Raw genomic sequence first — 18487 nt, 5'->3', positions numbered from 1 at the left:
CCTTCTTGGTGACTCCAGAATGCAGAAAGAGCCAGCCGTGTACATGTAGCTTGAAGCTAACAGTAACTAACGGCTAACAATAGCTACAGGAGAAGGAAAAAAAAAAAAAGACAAAAACTGCTTAGTAATGTCTGTTTTACAAATTCTCAAAAATGTTATCTGAATAAAACCAGAGAGATTAGAATGCGCTGGACAATGTTCTGGAGAGATTTCTGGGCAGGCGGTTGTCACCTGTAAGTAGCCATTAAGCTAATGCCAGCCTCAAGCTAAATTGTTCCGTACAGTGACCTGGAGAGTCCTTAAAAGCACCTTTAAATAAAATGTAGAATTACTGTTGAATTATTGTTGTTATTGTTAAACATGGCAGGTTTTTTTCTGCAGAATGGAGTCAGAAAGAAGCAACGCGGGAGGGGAAAATCTTTGAGAAAAAGGTATTCAAGGACACTTTTTGGTGAAATGTCACGATAATCCGCTGATTATTTTCTCTGATTAACCGATGAACAATGAAATGTCAAGAAAATCCATGCTAATCACAACTCCCAGTCCACAGTGAGGGGATCAAATTGCTTTTTTTAATCCATCCAACAGTCCAAAACCCAAATACTTCTCTTTTTTGCCAGGAAAGACACACAAAAAAAAAAATGCAGCCAATCCTATTACTTAAGAGTCTGGATCCAGCAAATGTTTGCTTGAAGGAACACTGAATCTATTAATTTTTGCCGCTAGTTTCTACAGCAGCTTTCAGACACTGAAGCCATTTAAAGTGTCACACAAAGCATGAAAACTGGGATGGAAAACACAAAGGGCATCAAATGGAAACGTGTAGTTTCCTTTAGATATCGGTTGGTATTTTGGAGCCCACAAAGGTTGAGTTTAACAGAATTGGACGGAAAGTCGTCGACTCTTCATGGCCATAAAGGCTACCACCCATTTTCCAAGGAGTGGTTAACAAAGGATCCTTCAATGGGTGATGCCTGCCTTTTCTGCCCAGGCATCAGTGGACACCATTAGAATCCTACCAGAGAACCCAGTGCGTGAGGGCCTGCGTCAGGTCACGATCCGCCTCCAGCGTGGGAACTCATAGCTCATTTGGCATATTGAGACAGGTACTGTCTTTGCAGCTTGATCGTTGTAAAGTTGCTCATAATTTCCTCCACCTCCCTTCAACTCTGCCACCCTCTCAGGCGGCGGCGCAGCCTAAATCAGTCCGGGGACGGCAGTGACATCTCTCTGATTGGAGTGATTCAGTATTGCGAGTCCGTCAGGTGCCCGAGGGTGCGGGAGTCACAGTCATGTGGTGGTATTTAGTTGCTTTTTTTCCCTGCCTGCTCACAGCTCTACGACCTTGCTGGACCTCGAATTGTCACGGACCCCCTGGACAGTGATGACGCCCCCGTGTTTCTGTAGTTACTAACTCGGTTGGGTCATAACACACAATGTTGCTCTCGACACTGAAATTGGAAGGACACGTCCTCAAACTTATCTCAAGACACGGAGTTGGTCGCGAGTTGTTCCCTGCAAGTTCAAGTCGAGCCTCAAGTCTTTTTTTAGGAAAAAGTCAAAGTCAGGTCACAGGTTTTTGGGGTAAAAAGCACTCCTCAAGTCCCAAAGTCTTTGGTCTCAAATTCAGGTAAACTCTCAAGTCTTTTGTGACGAGTCCAAGTCAGGTCTCAAGACCTTCCTTCTCAAAATTTGTCAATTAACTGGCAAATTTAGTAGCTCTACCAACTCACCCTGTATTGTCCTTCAGTTTAAGATCAGCCAGCAGAGTGTGGTGAGGGAATGTGTTTTAAATGTGCTCATCATGGCAACGTCTTCAAAATAAAATATTCGTCTTTTGAAAAATATTCAGCAAACACCAGTAAATCAAGTCAACATCCCACAAAGCTAGTAACAAGCTAACGATAAGCTAATGCAAGCTAACGTTAAACTGAAGCAAGCTAAAGCTCCTGAATATTACGGTGCCCAATAAAGATTGTTCACGGGTCTGAAGGCCCAAGTCGAGTCTCAAGTCTTTTGGGGACAGGTCCAAGTTCATGTGTGCAACCTAAGTGTGAAACAACATTCAGACACGGTTTGAGGTCATAACAGGGAACTGTTGATCTCATAGATCCATCCCTGAGCTGTAGAACCGACCTCTGGGCTAACGGTTATTATTAAAGCACCAACTTGGCGCCCGCAGACGCACACTTGGGGCCGTGTGTTCTACAGGGAAAGCTCTGCTGGTGATGGTAGCAGGAAGAGACAAGTGTGATTGAGTCACAGACACACGACAGAGCCAGAGAGGTGTGGAGGTGCAGGGAGACAGGGCGAGATCAAGGAGAGGTAAGAGCTGATGACAGATTCATCGCAGGAAAAGGTGACTGATGAAGTGGTTGGAACCAGATGGAGCTGGAAAGGGAAAGGGCTTACTAGCGGGAGGAGGGTGCCCCTCACCAACCCTATACCAAAAGAGTCTCATCTATATTTAGCGCGGGGACCACAGATTGTAACAAGCGCTCCAGGGTCTTGTGTTCAGACCGGCAGGAACTGCTGCCATCCGTCTCGGCGCTTTGGGCCAGGCACGATCCCTGCTCATGCCAGCACATGGACAAGTGACGGGGTCATGGCGTTTGCTCAACACAGACAAGAGTCAAACATATTCCGTTAGAAAGCAGAGGTGAGAGGATACGAGATGGCAAACCAAGGGTTTGCTCAACAGCAATTCCCATCTTTTCTCCTCCTTTAATTGGTTTGAAAAGGGCAGAGTGGCCCTCATCGTTGTCTAGCCACGTCCACTGAAATAAAAAGCAAACCCTTTGTTTCGTTGGACAGGATTGACATTCGGTTCAAATGTCGAAGCAGCTTAAGCCATCTTTGACTTTTCCTGTCCCCGCTCTTGCCCTCTCATTCTCCATCACGTTCTGGGCTGTGGGGGGGAGGGTTGTCAGCATTGAGAGATGATGGACTGAGACGTTCGGACACCAGGATCCTCTAAAGGTGTGACAAGACACATCAAACCGTTTTCTGGATCATCGGGAGGCATCGAGCCCTGCTTTTTAGAGCGATGATGCATTCAGTATACATTTAATACCCTAAGTGACTGTAGGCTTGAGACGTTCTGGCTCAGAGATCAGTGGCAATAATACGATTTCTTTCACCGGCAGGTTGTTGCTCAGGTGTATCCTGACACACACGGTAAGAACACGCACATAGGATGCAAACATGAGACATGAAATTGACCGACGTTCACGTGACAGATGCCATCTAGTGGCCGGATTAATTATGACAATACAAATTACAAGACATCAGAAAAAGAACATTTGCAGCCTCGTGTTCACGTTGACTGCAGCAAACAGCTGTAGTAAGGTGAAAACTAGAGAAAAAAAAAGAATGGATGTATTAAAGAGGAGCAAACGCTGAAGGGAGCTCGGTCCAAGACAGCTCGGAGTCCATAAAGAGCTGGACTGTCCCATACCTGAGCAGTTTCTGCAACTCGAAGCAAAAAAAAAAAAAAAAAAAAGTGTTGAAAGCCAACAAAATATCTTACATAAGAAAAGGTGGGAAATGCCAACTGTGGAGCAAGAGACAAAGGAGAAGGCAGTTTCAAGGGCCGCTGCTACATTGACAGGACATCTGGACACCCTTTAAGAAATCGATGAGTAATGATACTGATTTTGTCGAGCCAGTGACGTTTTCACCAAAGCGGTGAAAAAAAAAAAAAAAGGTGTTAAATCAGAGTGAGAAAGAACTACTTGTGTAGCTGAATGTGTTTGGAAGCCTCTCCTAAGCATGAATGTAAATGGAGACTTGTGTGCTGACTGAAGAAGCATCGTTTCCAGATGTCAAAAGCAAAGCCTGGTTGCTTCAATGTCACGTCTGATGTTGCATCATCCCCCCCCCCTTTTTTTTTTTTTAGTTTAGTCATGAAAGCGTAACCTTTAGTTCCTCTCTGCCTGCCTCCAACCATCCGGCAGCCTGTCCATCCGTCACCGCCCACACGGAGGCACAAGCAGACACACCGGTCACTCAAACCATCAGCAAGTTTGCACTGCTCTCGACCCGCAGACGCAGTGTGGAGTCCACTTCCCTCCAGCCTGACAGTAATTACATCTGGACCTCCACCAAACACACTCCAATCAGTCACTGACACTTACAAAGGATTCTTTTATTCAGACATACACCACATTGATGACATTAAAAAAAAAAAAAAAAAAAAGTCTTTCAGGTGACCTTATTCTTAAAAAATAATGAGTTTTATACAAAGAAAAAAAAAAGATTCAAACATTTCAGCAATTACAGATGTTTACTAAAAGGGGAAAAAAAACTAACGCGACAGCGATTTTGATATTGATGTCCTCTTTTTACACACGTTTTAATCCTTGCTTGTTGATTCCCAATAGGAAACCGGAGATAAAAGTAAAAATACTTTCTGCTCCATCTGTGTTTGTTGTATTTGTATTTTTAGACCCCAAACACCCTTCAAAAAAAAAAAGAAAGAAGAGGATTTGCGTGAGTGACTGGTGGAAATTCGTGCGTTTTAACCGTCTCTCACATGGGGTAATTAAGCACCACGTCCTGTTTGGCCAGCTCCAACAACATGGGGTCGTCAAAGAACTTGCTGATGCTCACATCCTCGCTCAAACCCTGCGGAGCAACAAACGCAGGATATTAAAATATCACCAATTCACCACACCGAACACCTAGTGATGTAAAAGCTAACGTGGCGCTAACACGGGGCTCACCTTGCGTCGTCGGGTCTTGATCATGAACTCTCGGGCCAGATGGGGGGCCGGCTGAGGCTCAAGAGGTCTGATCACAATACTCTTGTCCAAGGGGTCACCAGGCACAATCTGGAGGGAAACACAGAAGACATCTGATGGATCAGTTTGTGGGATTCAATGGCATCTGGCCCGGTGAATACCCTCACGACTCCCTGGCCTAAGTCTGGAAGTTTTGTGACCAAGTTCTCATTGAGCCTCATGCAAAATAACTGCACAGCTAAAAAAAGAAAAGAAGAAATCCCTAAATCCCACACATGGCACCTTTGAGCCAGAGAACCGAATGGCATGATGCAACTGATTAACGTGGGAAAACCCAGCGAAGCAAAATCTGAGGAACGCTCTGTCAACCGGAAAACACACATCAAATTCCAGCGGCGTGGACACTTTGGACAGTGACTTCAGCTAAATATCTGATTCACTGGCAAGTCTGTCCCGTTGTTACTGAGTCAGGAGCTCGTCCATCAACATGATGGAAGCCGCGTGCGGGTTCAGTCACTTGCCACGTTTGTCACCGACCCAGCATCAGTGCAACGCTGGCAGGTGATATTTGAAGAACTTAGGACTCCAAGAGCTTTTCAAGTCAATCCCTACAAGTGTTGTGTGTGACCCTGACAAAGATCTGCTCATCAACTTGTGAAACATTCACCCTGGAGGACAGGACTCGTTAGGAATGTTCAATCTGCTCTAAGTAGGGTAGAGTGGACGAAATAAGAGTTTTCCTGCCCTGGGAGAAGATCCCAAAAGGGAGTGTGTGTGTGTGGGGGGGGGGGGGGTTCAAAAAAAAAAGAGAAGAAAAAAGAAAAATCAATGGAGCAGCTGAAGCCAAATTGACAGATGGGTGAAAGCTGCTAACAAAAAGTAACCCAACACTGTTGTTAGCAGGCCAGTTCTGGCAGATCAGGATCCGGCTGATAAAGGAGACGCAACATCGTCACTGAGGTTTACCGGGGCAAACACCAGATTGAGAGGGCCGAGGGATGTGTTCTGGAGGCTTCTGGGGAGGACGGTTCAGTTTTCTGGCTCAGCCCGTTGAACTCCGTGGTAACAAACCACCGGTCGGGACTGCATAATGACACACTCGGCTCTAAAATGGAGCTGATTTACCAAAGACTGAAGTCGACGCTTGTCAGCGTAGTTGGCTATAAAGGTCTTTCCACCAACTGGTCAATCAATTCTGACAGCTCCAAATGAGAGTTTAAATGTCCATACTAGATTAAGAGAGGGGTTTTCATGTGTTCCCCATGTTCCCAAGGCAACACTCAGTTATTTGACGCCTTATTTTCACCAAGTGATCTGACAAGTGTGTGCATTCAAGAAATTGTGGTCTTATCCAATAAGGTAAATATCCCGTTCCCAGTCTAAGCTGAAGATCTTATTCCCTGACATCTTTACTGCGGTCCCCACCAAAAAATGAACACATCAACAACCCACAAATATTGACTATTTCTACACCAACATCTTTGCATCCTTCCAGATGAGGAACTTTGCCTTTAAGTATTCAGGGACCCTAAATGGAGTTAATTTTCACTGACGCAGCTCTGCAGAGTGCAGACACAAACCTGTCAGACATGACAGGAGGAGACGCAGACGGCCACATTATACCTAAATCTTAATGACTCGACACTCCGACCGACTCAACATCAAGAGACGCTCAGCCGGAGTGGCAGACATGTGCAGGAGGTTGGTCAGTCCACTACACAAGCCGAGCAGCTCGTATCCCCCAAATAAAACGCACAAGTATTAAAAGCTGCGTCTCCAATGACAGCGAGGGTCAAAACAAATACAGGCCAGTCTCACAAACAGGCCGAGCAGGGGTGGACGGACAAGACAGTATCAGATATCTGGGAGGGTGGCCGGTCTCAAAACTGAACCAGACCAGGAACCGCTTCAATGTGAGCCATCGACCACTTGGAATTTTTTCATTTCATGGTGTGTTAACATGCACAGCAGCGTCTGAGCTACAGTTAGAGCTCGATTAGTGCTGAGGGACGAAATGATGTATTGACAGAAGTGTGTCCGTCTCCAGAGCGGTAGGAGACGTGTGGCCTCTCACAGCTGGGGTTGCAATCAAGACTTATTTGCAATTTATCTTTTTTTTTTTTTTTTTTTGCATCACGGACCAGCGAGTTAGCGGCCGGCGTCGATGTCCAACGGAGGACGTGAAGTCAAAGACGTCAAAAAACAGCGTTCATACACATTTTTTTCCCCAGCTTTTCCAGCATCTCCTACATGCACTCGGATATGCAGGTACTTTTGATGAAGACTTTCAAAACTTTTCCAACATTTTCTGGCTTTGTTTGTTTTTTAAACACCCCCCCAAGGCCTGGAAATTACAGACTTGAAAAGTCAATGACTTTTTAGAGTTTTTCTTGACCACATGAACCCCCCCATTTAAAGAAATGGACGACTTCCCAGTAAAAGCCATCGAGCATCTTGAGGTGTGTTGTTGTAGCTCCTCACAGGCTCGGGAGCATGCGTACAACAACGCAACAGTCCGGTTTTAGCCGAACAAACACTGTAAATTCTCAGGTCACTATTATCTCACGTGATGTCAGCTACAGGGCTTCTTTAAGAGACTAATTCCTACCTGCCAGTGGTGGAACACCGACAGAGCGAAGGCCTGCCCCTGCGTGTGAGTGCGAAGGTCCGTCTCAAAGCCGAAGGAGTCAATGGCTGGGATGAAAGCCTTGATGGTGTAGAGGGGAGACCCTGGAATAGGTGCGTCCTGGGTGACGTGACCCCTGTCAGACAACAAGAGGGTCAAAAAAAGAAACTTTCAAACTGAAACACGAAGGAATATTGAGGATAGACATGAGGACGGAGACCAACCTCCTTCTGGCCAGCACGGTGTAGACAGCAGAGACACAATCAGCAGGAGCCTGAACCTCCACAAAGTAGTACGGCTCCATCAATCTGGGAGTAGCCTGCAACACAAGGGAGCCTGAGCCCGAGGACAAAAGCCTAGAGAGGCCGTGTGGCCACACATGCAAAGGTGACCCGTGGATTTATTATAATGATAGTGAAGAGTCAAAGGAGACGAGGAAGGAGGCCAAAATGTTGTTGCACCGCAATTAAAACGAGCGCACGTCAGCGAATTCCCAACTGTAATCAAGGTAATGGAACATTAAAGTAAGTGAAGATGGAAGGAGGAGCTAATGGCAGATGAGGAGGAGGAGAGCGGGATGGATGAGTGGGAGGGTGGGTGGTGATCTCACCATGAGGAAGGCGGAGTACACAACTCTCCTGGCTGTAGGGATCACCTGACCTCCTCCTCTGTGCAGAGGCTCCTGAGCGATGACTGCATCCAGGATCTTAAACTTCACATTCCTGATGGCTGAGGGCACAAGACTTAGTTACGCTACGCAGTAACGGTAACAACACCAGTGAGGAAAACACATCTTCCTAGTGCCGTAGTCTTCCTTCTTGGGGCAAATTCCCAAGAGAAGGAGGAGGAGAAGAATCAGATCTAAATGAGGGGAGATCTTACGCTCGTCGCACAGAGGCCCCTCCCTGGTGCCCCACTGGAAACCTTGAACAATGCTGTCTTTGACCGAGCCCAGCAGAGCCTTGTCCACCTGCCACCAAACACAAACAGTCAGGTTTAGCTGCTCAGCTGATGGAGAGATGCTGGAGTCAAACATTTTAAGCTGCTGGGACGGTTGGGGTTTGTTGCAGTTTTTTGTTTGTTTTTTTTTGCATATAAAGTTGGGAAATGAGATCCGACAGCACGGATCGTGATGACGGCGTGAGGTCCGCCTCTTATAGTGGTGTAACTGTGCGTCCGTTAACCAAGATGCACATTCATGCTAATCTGAAACAAACATGGATGCAAAACAGTGTGTTTTTTGAAACAAATATTCACTAGTTATTGATAAAGAAATACTGATGAGTCAAAGTAAAAATGATGCATTTGATGTAAAAATCCAGCTCTTGATATTCTGACAGACAGGAAGACCACTGGCGTTCTGACGCCTCTCGCCAGCTATTGTGTACATCTGGTATCTGGCAGTCACCCACTATTGTTGTGAAAGGAGGAGCTACAGAGTAGGCATCAGGCTTGGTTTCCTCTCTGGGGACCAAACTGGGGGTTAAAACCAGTCCCAACGTGTGTAAGAACAATTCACGCATGGGGCCAAATGATGGCGAAAAGACAAAAAGAGCGACGCAGCCCAACGATGATCTTGAGTGGCGAACTGTTGTTGTATACAATTGCAGCCGTTTTACTTAAATTAGAACAACACATTTCCTTCCCAGCTCACCTCAGAAGGCAGCGTGTCGTCTACAAGAATGTTCGGCCCCGTCGTGTCCGGTCCAAAGGCCCAGATGGACCTGGCGGCCAGCAGATCCCAGTCATACTTGGTCTGGAAAAACTCTCCCAGCTTCTTCCTGACACGAGGAAACAGGAGAGCAACTGGTTAAGAGGGTGCTGGCATGTGGGGTCATCTGGAGCATTAAAGAGATTGGTTGATGGGAGGGTTAAAGGGTTAATAGAGGAGGAAGAGTAGAGCGAAGGTTTAGTTTAATGGTGTGTGAAGCGTGTCACTCCTCTCGTGTTACTACTCCACACTGGCCTCACATATGAGCAGAGTCATAACAGGAAACACACACACACACACACACACACACACACACACACACACACACACAGGGACAGGAAAATTCATGTGTGCTTTTAGTGCATAATTCAATTACTGTAAGTGATCAATGACGCTCACGAGGGCTGTAATGTGCATGTAATGATCACAATACCTGCTGATTAAATATTCCGGTACTAAAATGTTCCACCTGTATTAAAGTTGCTCATGTCGCTTTTAGGGACGACAACAATCAATCCATTAATTGATCAACAGGTTATTGATCTTTCCTGGTTTTAGATTGGTACCTGGACAAAAGAAACTGTTTGAAACGCCACCCGTGAAAAAGCAAATGAACTTTTTCCCCCCCCCAAGTTTTCTTGACATTTCCGAGGCTCAACAAATCAACAGCTAATCATGAAAACAGTCACCTAATCAATCAATGATGGAAACCCCGCTGCTGTTATATCGGCGTTCATGTGTTCCCGTTTTCCACTTCTCACACTCAGATCTTCCCTCACAAGTGGAGCCCGACAGTCCGGGAGGTTCAACGTCAGACCTTCAGCCGGACTTTAAACCCACGTTCACGTATTTTCTGCAGATTCCACACTCTCGAGTGCAGCACATGGTTTCGGTTGCCGGGTAAACGGAGCTCAGAGTGTGTCAGAGATCCTCACCTCACTCCAGCTGATTAACGAGGTGAGCCAGCGTTCCACGGGGAACCTCTTAATTACACAACATGAGCGCTGCTTTTTTTTTTTTTTTTAAATGTCAAACTTTAAAACTTTTCCTTCCTCACTAAAGGCTACTGCTCACACACACACACACACTGCTTGCAATCCTAACCATCTCTCTCACACTCACACACAAGACTGAATTAAAGCAAAGTTATTAAATTGTTGTCACACAGCAGCCCAGATTTGTCACGTCCTGGTCCAACGTGAAAGATGAAACCGTTGGAAGGTACATCAAAGTGTGGAAACTCTTCAGTCGGTGTGTTGAAAGTTTAAAAGCAAATTGGTACCAAACCTCACAAATTGAAGGAAGATTACCAACAAATCCAATAACTTCACTTTATTAAAGACTTTTTCAGCCCTGGGCGTTTCTGTACTCCTTCACTTTCTTCAAACACCGCATTTAATTAAAAGAACCAGTCATTACTGGCGTGTTCCCGCTCACTTATCCCCACGAACTGAGGGATGAAGCGGAATGAAAGATCAGTCTGAGTGGCTACAAAATACGGAGAAATTAATAAAGCCAGAAAAAGACACATTAAATACTGACTTAATTGCCTATTTTAAATTGATTAAAGATCACTTGAAACTCCTCGTGTGTGAGATGAAGCCCCTCCCCCGTCCTACCTGTTCCACGTGATCTGCACCACTTCGTTCTCGATGTCCTCAGCCAGCCCCTTCTCCAGAGGCTCCGCAATCATGGTGATCTTATTCCTGTCAATCACATCAAACAGCTGTCAATCACTCACGCCGGCATGAGGCGGCACAGCCAGAGGGACGGATCCACTCTGACGGGGACTCCCAAAGAGTCCGTAGCTTTAAATCTCAAAAACAGAGTCGGTGTCATGTGCGAGACACAGATGGGCTCTGAGAGCTTCCTCAGCGTCACACTCATGTCGTTGTTCCTCTGGATAAAAGCATTCTCTCACTTCTTGTTCGGGGTCTCAGCAAAACACTTGAGAGATGATGTCTCCACCACAGTTTCACAGAAAGTCACAACTGGGTCGGCAACCTGTGGATGAACGTGAGCGTTAATGACGGCTTTGGTCTTAAATCTTCAGCTTTAGTCCAGTCTAAAACGCTCTGCTCGTACATGTTTTTCTAGTTGTGTCACAGAGGAACACAAAGTTTGTGCAGGAAAAGCAAAAACACTACAATATTTCACAGTACATTGGAAATGGTTTGGAAAATAATGCATATATATATTAATACTGCGCGTGGTTGCACTACTTCATCAGATGTTGTGTTAGAACTGCATTAAAACTGAGGTTAGAACGAAATAAAAGTGTCTTGTTTTGGCTTCGCGTGCATCTGTGGCCTGTCAGGCAGCAGGGTTGTGCAGAAACCACTCATTTCTATAAGGGTGAACATCTGTATCAAAGCTGGATTGGACAGACCGTCGCACTGCTTCATGTGTAACTGGGCTTTCAGCCTCTTTGGCATTAAAAGTTGTGTCGCGAACAAAAAAACACATCTCTAAAGCATAAAATGTATCCAGAGTGAGAACATTACTTTAATATCAATCTCTGAGTACATCTTGCGAAGGTCGTGCATGACGCAGTCCAGGTAGAGCTCTCCTGTGCCCAGGATGACGTGCTCGCCGGACTCCTCCACCTGTAACACGAGTACACACATACAAACTGGAACGCTGCAGTGATTTTTATGGTTTTTGCGTCACTCAGAAAGGAAATGAAACCCCGGAACGTGACAGAATTCACCTCCGGGAGGTCGTTTGTTACCAGTGTGACGACTGGGAGGTGAGCTGTACCTTGGTGGTGAGGGAGGGGTAGCTCTTGTTGACCTTCCTCAGTCCGTCCAACATTTTCGGCAGCTCCGATGGGTTGACGGGCTCCACCGCAATCTTAATAACCGATGCCGTGTTGAACTTCAACGGCCTGAAAATCTGAGCCTGCAGGAGAAAGTAAGGCATGTGAACTAAGGAGGAGGTTCCTTGACTGATTCCAGGACTTTGACACGTTCATGCCCAAACAATCTCAGTTCAAACTCTAGCAGCGTAATTAACTAAAATTAAGGACAAGGTAACGTGTTCTGATACAACATGAAGATATTTAGAGGGCTCGATCCCTCCCCCAACACATTTCCAGGCTTGGAATAACTATTTTCAAAAATTCCATGACCGTGTCGAGCTTTAAACAGTTCCCCGTTAACATTTCCTGAGATCTCTCACCTCTTCGTTGCCTCTGGGCTCAGTGATCGTGGCAGTCTTGACGATGGGCTGGTCACAACCTTCAATGAGGACCCAATTCCCTGCAGGCACTCTATTCACTTCAATTTGGTATCTGAGGGGGGAAAAAAAGGCAGCAGAAAGAATATTTAAAAAGGGAACAAACTTGAAGTAATGACCACAGCACTGAGGGCCAAACCCCTGAACCTCACCTGGCAACTGAAATCCAGAGACGGCCCACGGTGCAGACCTGAGAATCCTCCTCATCCTCGAGGGTGTAGTTCTCTCCTAAAACCTTCACAGGCTGGCCGGCCTGAATGGTCCCACTCAGCACCCTGCCAAAGGCGTGGAACTGAACCCCGTCCTCGGTGCTGTACATCTTAGTGGTGTGGCACATCAAAGGGCCCTGAAGGTACGAGGGACATGAGGTGAGCAGGAAAGAAGGATAACAACAGGGAAGTGGGACAGGAAAGTCTTAGCGCCGGAATCTAACAGTTATTTCAGATGAAATATAAGAAGGCTTCGGCAAAGAGGAAGGTCGCTGCAGCCTGGAAAACTGTGATCAATGTCCTGCATTGTTTTAAACGGACGTCTGAAACAGCTCTTTCAGCTCCAGCTAATTAAAACAGCCTGCAGGACTCGTCTAGCGAGAGAAACTCTTACCAGCCTGTTAACCAGCCAATTTAATCAGAGACTTTTCCATCTCCACAGCACTCACATCAGGGTCACACTCCGCCATCGTCTCTCCCAGGTCGGACTCCAGACCGCCAGTGTAGGTGTGCTCTATCTTGTTCCGGGCGCCCTCCTGTGGCGAGGGGATGTGTCGCACACACATGTCCACGAAACCTATAGAGAGAAAAACACTTGATTCATCATTGACTGAGATGTTATCAGTTCACCTTTATTATCTTTTTTCTAACTTCATTGATTTAAATGTATGCCATTACTTTTAAATTTTTTTCTGATTTTTTATCTTTTCTTTTTTTTAACTTGCATCTTATAACAAATTCTACATGAAGACAATCCAGACGTGTTTGTGGGCTGGTGGATTTTTACCCTCACCCAGACTAGGACGTGTGTCCCGGGCAAGATTCTTGTTTTGCATGATTCAAGCAACCTTCTGAAATATTCCATCTTTGTTGGAATAAATCCAGCTGATATTGTTTGTGATTCATATTTTAATTACGTTGAATGGCTTTTGTCTCTTCCTCACTTAGACTGACTTTTGGCCCCCTGGGGGGAAAAGGTTTGCGCGCCCCTGGTCTGCACAAACAGTGTTTATCATGATAATTCTTCTGATTACAGATTCAGTAAAGCAGAACCAAAGATTAAAAGCCCCTGCAAGTCTCTGCAATAACAAAGCTGGTCAAAGAGGAAGCCGGCAGCAGAGAAAAGCCAGAGGAAGCCCCACCAGTGAACTCTCCAAAGAAGCGATTACAGACGAGCCTCAGCAGCGGTCTGATGTTGAGCTTCAGTTCCTCTTTCGTCAGGTGGATCCCCAGTTCATCCAGAACCCGGGGGAGAGACGTGTCCACATCCCCAACCACCTAAACACAAAGATAATTTGGGAGGGGTTACACAGAGGTCCTTGCCTGAGCGCTTGTTAAAACTAAAGAGTGACACGAGTCCAACCTGGGAGAGGATCTTGTAGAGGGGCTCCAGGACGAACTCGACAAAGCTGCGCTGGGAATTACTGCTGGGGGCTTTCTTTGTGAACTTGCGTCTGCAGAAAAGAAAACTGACGTGTCAGGACAGAGCAGAGCAGACGGCTTGTCATCAAATATTAGCAGCGTGTCGAAATCTAATTCACTCACGTTTTTGGATTGAAGTAAATGTCTCCCCACAGTCTCTTGGAAAACTCGTTATAATTGATGTCACCTGCAAACCCAGGGTTGTGCATCAGTCAGGAGCTGAAGAGGGGGTGTGTGTGTTGGGGGGGGGGGGGGGTCAGGAGGTAGGGGCACTTTGTGGTTCATGACCCTGGAGAGTTGTCTCACCATAAGTGTCCGAGTAGATCTTTGCAAAGGAGCCCAGCGTGAAACAGATGCTGTACTGGGAGCTGGCGAAGCAAACATTACCCAGAAGAGGAGAAACCACCAAGTTCTCATCTGTGGAGTACGTGCTGACGGAGAAGAAGAACATGATTAGCAGTGTGGCGAATTAGGATGAGCACCGCTACGGTTCTGATGATCCCTGCCATGAGAAAGATAGAATCTCAGAACCAGAAAAGCCTGATGACAGTGTAACATACAGTGGTGTGACAAAGTGTTTGCTCCCTTCCTGATTTCTTATTTTTTGCATGTTTGTCACTCTAATATGTTTCAGAACAAACTAATTTATCAAGGTCAAGACAACAAAAATGCCGTTTTAAATGGTTTTTATAATTAAGGGAGAAAAAAAATCCAAACCTACATGGCCCTGTGTGAAAAAGTGATTGCCCCCGAGCTCTAAAAACTGGCTGGGCCACCCTGACCAGCAACAAACGCCGTCAAGTGTTTGTGATAACTGTGTGGCAGCAATCGGGCCTGGGTGTGGCTGGAGGGCACACTTTTTCACACCACTGTACACGTTGAACAGGCGCATCATTCTCTTGTCATAAAAGGTCAGTGTACCACATCACATGATGAAACCCCTCCCCCAACACAGCGGCGGTGGCGGTGGAGCGCAGACGTACCTGAGCAGGCCGTTGACCTCATCCACAATGTGTCGCAGTTTATAATAAGCATCTGTGGGTGGCAGCTTGAGCTCCACAATGAGACGGTCCACCTTGTTGATGCAGATGGTGATGGCCATTCGCTCCTGCACCGCGTGCTTGATCAGACGCTCCGTGTTCAGCATCACCTGAGCAGAGACACGGACCGGTTATACGGAGGGAAAGCTGGTAAAATAAGAAATGCAAAGATGAAGATGAGGAAAAAGAATCTCACTCCTTCTGCTGCATCGATGAAGAGGACGACACCATCTGAGATGCGGATGCTGGAGGTGACCTCGTCAGAGAAGTTCACGTGACCTTTGACAAAGACGGTTCACATCAACCTCTTTTTTTTCAACACCAATCGCTAAACATACATGCAGGCGGCTGGTGCGCCACACCTGGTGTGTCCATGATGTTGAAGAGGTAGGATTTGCCTCTGGAGTCCGGCAGTACCATGGTGACAGGAGTACTCTTGATACCAACTCCCCTCTGTCAAGTACACGCAGGATACTTTAGGAGTACTTTTACAGATCAATAACAAGAATGCTGATGTCCAGTCTAAGAATATTATTGTGTGACATGAGGATGTTGAGCTGCATAACAAAAGATTCCCAATTCAATTATCATCCCTGGGGGCGAGGAACTCCACCTTTTTGGAGCGTCATCATCTATAAAATCAATTCCCTTGTCTACAGATGAAGTAACTTTGCATTAATGTACTTAATATTGATTGAAGGATGTGTGAGAAATCAAACAATCAGATAAGACGCACTGTAGAGGCACATTTCAGGTCAGACACTCACCTCCTGTTCTGTAAAGAGGATGTCTGTGTATCGGAGCTGAAAGCATCAAAAACCTTGTTAGTTTGTGGTCAGACGCAGTCCAACGAAGATCGCAAAGCTGCATGATTACTAGAGAGGTAACTCACATCCACATCGTCTCTTTTCCTGATTTCTGGGTGTGTCTGTTCAATCAGACAGTCCACAAAACAGGTCTGAAAAGAAATAAGCAACATCTTTAAATCTGGTTCCTGGGTGAATCCTAAGGGCAGGCGTGTTGATGGCTTCTGCTCCACAACATCCCATCCCCCTCAAACACGCTTGCTTTGGCAAAATGCCTGAAACGTGGACAGACAGCTCTGAGAGCGACAGAAGCTCTGGGCAGATGCTGACCTTGCCGTGATGGAGGTGACCGCACAAGGTGACGTTCCGAATCAGCTCCGGACTGTCCATCAGGTCTGCAAGGAATCTTCCGAGAGAGGAGGAGTTAAAAGCAGTGACTATAAGCATAAATTACAAACACACAGTGAGAATGACCATGAATGCTGTTGCTAGAACGCAGCGATTTATCAGCTCAACATCAGTGTCAGTAATCCGCTGTGTCTCAACAACTTTGTGTTGAGTCCACGGGCTTCCCTGCACCGCCCACCTGAGGGTGCAGCTATGCAACACGCCGTGTGAGTGCACGTGTGGTTTGTTACCAGGCAAAAATAAAAGTGAGTGTATTGCAACTTCTCTGAGAAAGATCAGCAACTTTCTGCTTGCAAGATATGTCGCAGAGACAACTCAAGTTCCAAAGTATTGAATATCAGCGTCACTGACTTGTCAATCAGAAAAACTGTTATTCAAATATAAGTTATCGGCCAAGGATTTCCATCTCGGTGCATCTGGAAACCACTTTGATGACTCACTCCATGTCATAGACGGTGGCGGGCAACTCCTGCTCCATCAGGGTGAACTGCTTGTGCTTCACTGGCTTGATGATGGGCTCTAGTAGGAGTGAAGACAAAAATATTCATCTCGAGTTTGTATGTGAGTTTTGTTCAATCATACAGATGTTTGGATTTGAGAGGTGATCAATTAAACTGAGGTGCTTTTCTTCCTCTCCGACCTGTCAGAGGCTGCGTGTCTTCCTCCTGGACGATAGTTTCCACTTCAGGCCCATAAACCTCCTCTGCTGTTGGATAGTACTTCTTGTCCTCGTGTAAGACCACCTCCATGCCCGGGACCTCATCATCAGCATCCGCGGGCTCATCATCGTCATCATCTTCATCGCCCTGTCCGTGAAAAGTGTCACTATTATAGCGTGTGTGCTCATATTACACAAAACTACAGGAGTAGCAGGCAGAGAGGGACGGAGTACTGGACGGCTGGGTGAGTCCTGTCACACAACTTCCTATGAAGTTCCTATGACAGGATTTACTCTATTCCAGTCTGGAGGTTTGTGCTGAAGTAAACACACAGATGTCCATTACTACAAAATTTTGTGACGTCATTTAAAAAAAAAAAAAATTCCCTTCCAGAATACTTCCACAACTTTTCCAAGTAAACCCTGTCTGGAATGCATTGATTCAACATAAAAGTCACACAGGAAGTCCAGTTTTGGCATTTTAAATCTAAAACACTAGATTTTTAGTGCTCAATCAGACAAATATTTGGATTTTTAGAGCCCACCTACTAACCCCCCCATGAGCTGTGAGACCACGTGAAGATTACCTCGTCAACGTCTCGGTCCTCTGCATCAAGGTCATCATCATCGTCATCAGAGTCCAGCTCTGGACCGATATAGTTCCCAAACTCATCATACAGATCAGCCTCCATCTTACAGAGAACTGAGAGTGAGTGAGTGAGAGACAGAGAGAGAGAGAGAGGGAGAGAGAGAGGGAGGGTTTGTGACTTAGTCAAGATGTTAGTTTATGTATTTTCTGGGAGACAAATCCATAATAATGTTGAATGTTGATCGTGGAGAGATCAGGATTATATTTTTGCTGGTATACAACTGCAGTTTGTGTGTCCTGTTATTTGTCTCTGATGTGAAGACAGCATCCTGATCGCTGGCTTGGATAAAACATTTTCACTCTTGTTTTCTGCCCGTGAATGCAAGAATTACTATTTACAACTAAGTTAGACACAAGCTTATTTACTGCTCATCAAACGTTAAAAATATTATGACATGAGAAATGAAGATTGCATCTACTCATGGAAATAAAACAAATCTTGGCTTGTTTCTCACAAACTTGTCTTTGACGTAGAAGCAAGGTTCCTCTCGAGCGCAGCTAGCGCTAATGCTAACTTTGCATGGACGGTACTGTGTGAGGTTAACGTCGAGGTTTACTTTATATAAAGCATATAAAAGCTTCCCGTCTTCAAAATGTCTGTGAATATACGCTGGAGCCCTTCGGAGAGTGTAAACCCCTGTTCTCCAACATCATTAGCTAAAATATACGCACCGAGAAATGAATGACTCTCCAAGACGACGTAAACGTTACGTTATTGTTGAGCAGTCTGGTAATTAATAGCTTAGCTATCGTTAGCTACTGCCCGGATAACGTAAAACAAACTCACCTGTGTTCTGTTGAGTTGAAGTTGCAAAGTACTTTTGTTTTTTGTTCAAAAAAGGAGATAAAAGTTCAGTTTTAATTTAGCAACTGAGAAATAATTTTCCAAATAGCGCCATGCGTATGATGGAACTCTACTTCCGGTGCTGTTCTTCTGTTGCTATAAAAATGCGGTGAACATGCGACAGTGTGACTCACT

At 45.7% G+C, this 18487-nt stretch overlaps 2 protein-coding genes and 1 long non-coding RNA gene across 7 annotated transcripts in view; 1 reads left to right on the top strand and 2 right to left on the bottom strand.

Annotated features, from left to right (window-relative positions):
- The window catches only part of gjc1 (gap junction protein gamma 1), a 47862-nt gene extending 45560 nt beyond the window's left edge, over positions 1-2302 (bottom strand). For 3 of the 4 annotated variants that reach the window (XM_086184718.1, XM_086184722.1, XM_086184721.1), the window contains exon 1: positions 1020-1632. The gene's annotated coding sequence lies outside the window, so the exon portion shown is untranslated. Of the gene's footprint in view, positions 1-1019; positions 1633-1733 lie in introns of those variants that run through there. The other variant, XM_086184720.1, reaches the window with a different exon arrangement.
- LOC147244688 (uncharacterized) lies at positions 382-10315 on the top strand. 2 transcript variants are annotated; one of them, XR_015109999.1, is made up of 3 exons: positions 382-431; positions 992-1106; positions 2212-4756. It is a non-coding gene; the product is annotated as an uncharacterized LOC147244688 (long non-coding RNA). The 2 variants fall into 2 exon arrangements; XR_015110000.1 differs by lacking the exon at positions 382-431 and adding an exon at positions 9847-10315 and having other exon boundaries at positions 673-1106; positions 2212-2325.
- On the bottom strand, positions 4123-18454 carry eftud2 (elongation factor Tu GTP binding domain containing 2). The gene is made up of 28 exons (XM_086184717.1): positions 18296-18454; positions 17447-17562; positions 16842-17007; positions 16642-16720; positions 16124-16199; positions 15880-15945; positions 15755-15790; positions 15350-15440; positions 15184-15266; positions 14931-15097; positions 14254-14378; positions 14071-14134; positions 13889-13979; positions 13668-13803; positions 12975-13102; positions 12469-12662; positions 12260-12371; positions 11840-11980; positions 11584-11685; positions 11001-11083; positions 10699-10785; positions 9023-9149; positions 8251-8338; positions 7979-8097; positions 7593-7687; positions 7351-7504; positions 4725-4832; positions 4123-4626 (listed from the first exon to the last, which is right to left on the bottom strand). Exons 2-28 carry the CDS (start codon positions 17549-17551, stop codon positions 4531-4533), a joined length of 2919 nt encoding a protein of 972 aa, XP_086040843.1. The 5' UTR covers positions 17552-17562; positions 18296-18454; the 3' UTR covers positions 4123-4530.
- Between the last annotated feature and the right edge of the window lie 33 nt (positions 18455-18487).

Source organism: Aulostomus chinensis, chromosome 18, assembly GCF_037954235.1.
Source record: "Aulostomus chinensis isolate RoL2024-O1b breed Wild chromosome 18, RoL_Achi_v1.0, whole genome shotgun sequence".
Taxonomy (NCBI): Eukaryota; Metazoa; Chordata; class Actinopteri; order Syngnathiformes; family Aulostomidae; genus Aulostomus; species Aulostomus chinensis.
The sequence above is the reverse complement of the archived record's forward strand: the minus strand, read 5'-3'. Positions and strand labels throughout refer to the sequence as shown.

Bases quoted from the DNA above. Each gene is read 5' to 3' on its own strand.
- eftud2 (XM_086184717.1), bottom strand. From the start codon at position 17,551: ATGGAGGCTGATCTGTATGATGAGTTTGGGAACTATATCGGTCCAGAG. The intron at 10,786-11,000 runs GTGAGAGAATGC...TGTGATTGACAG, and splicing joins GCTGAGACCCCGAACAAGAA to GAATAAGATCACCATGATTG. The intron at 7,505-7,592 runs GTTGGTCTCCGT...GTTGTCTGACAG, and splicing joins ACCGTGCTGGCCAGAAGGAG to GGGTCACGTCACCCAGGACG.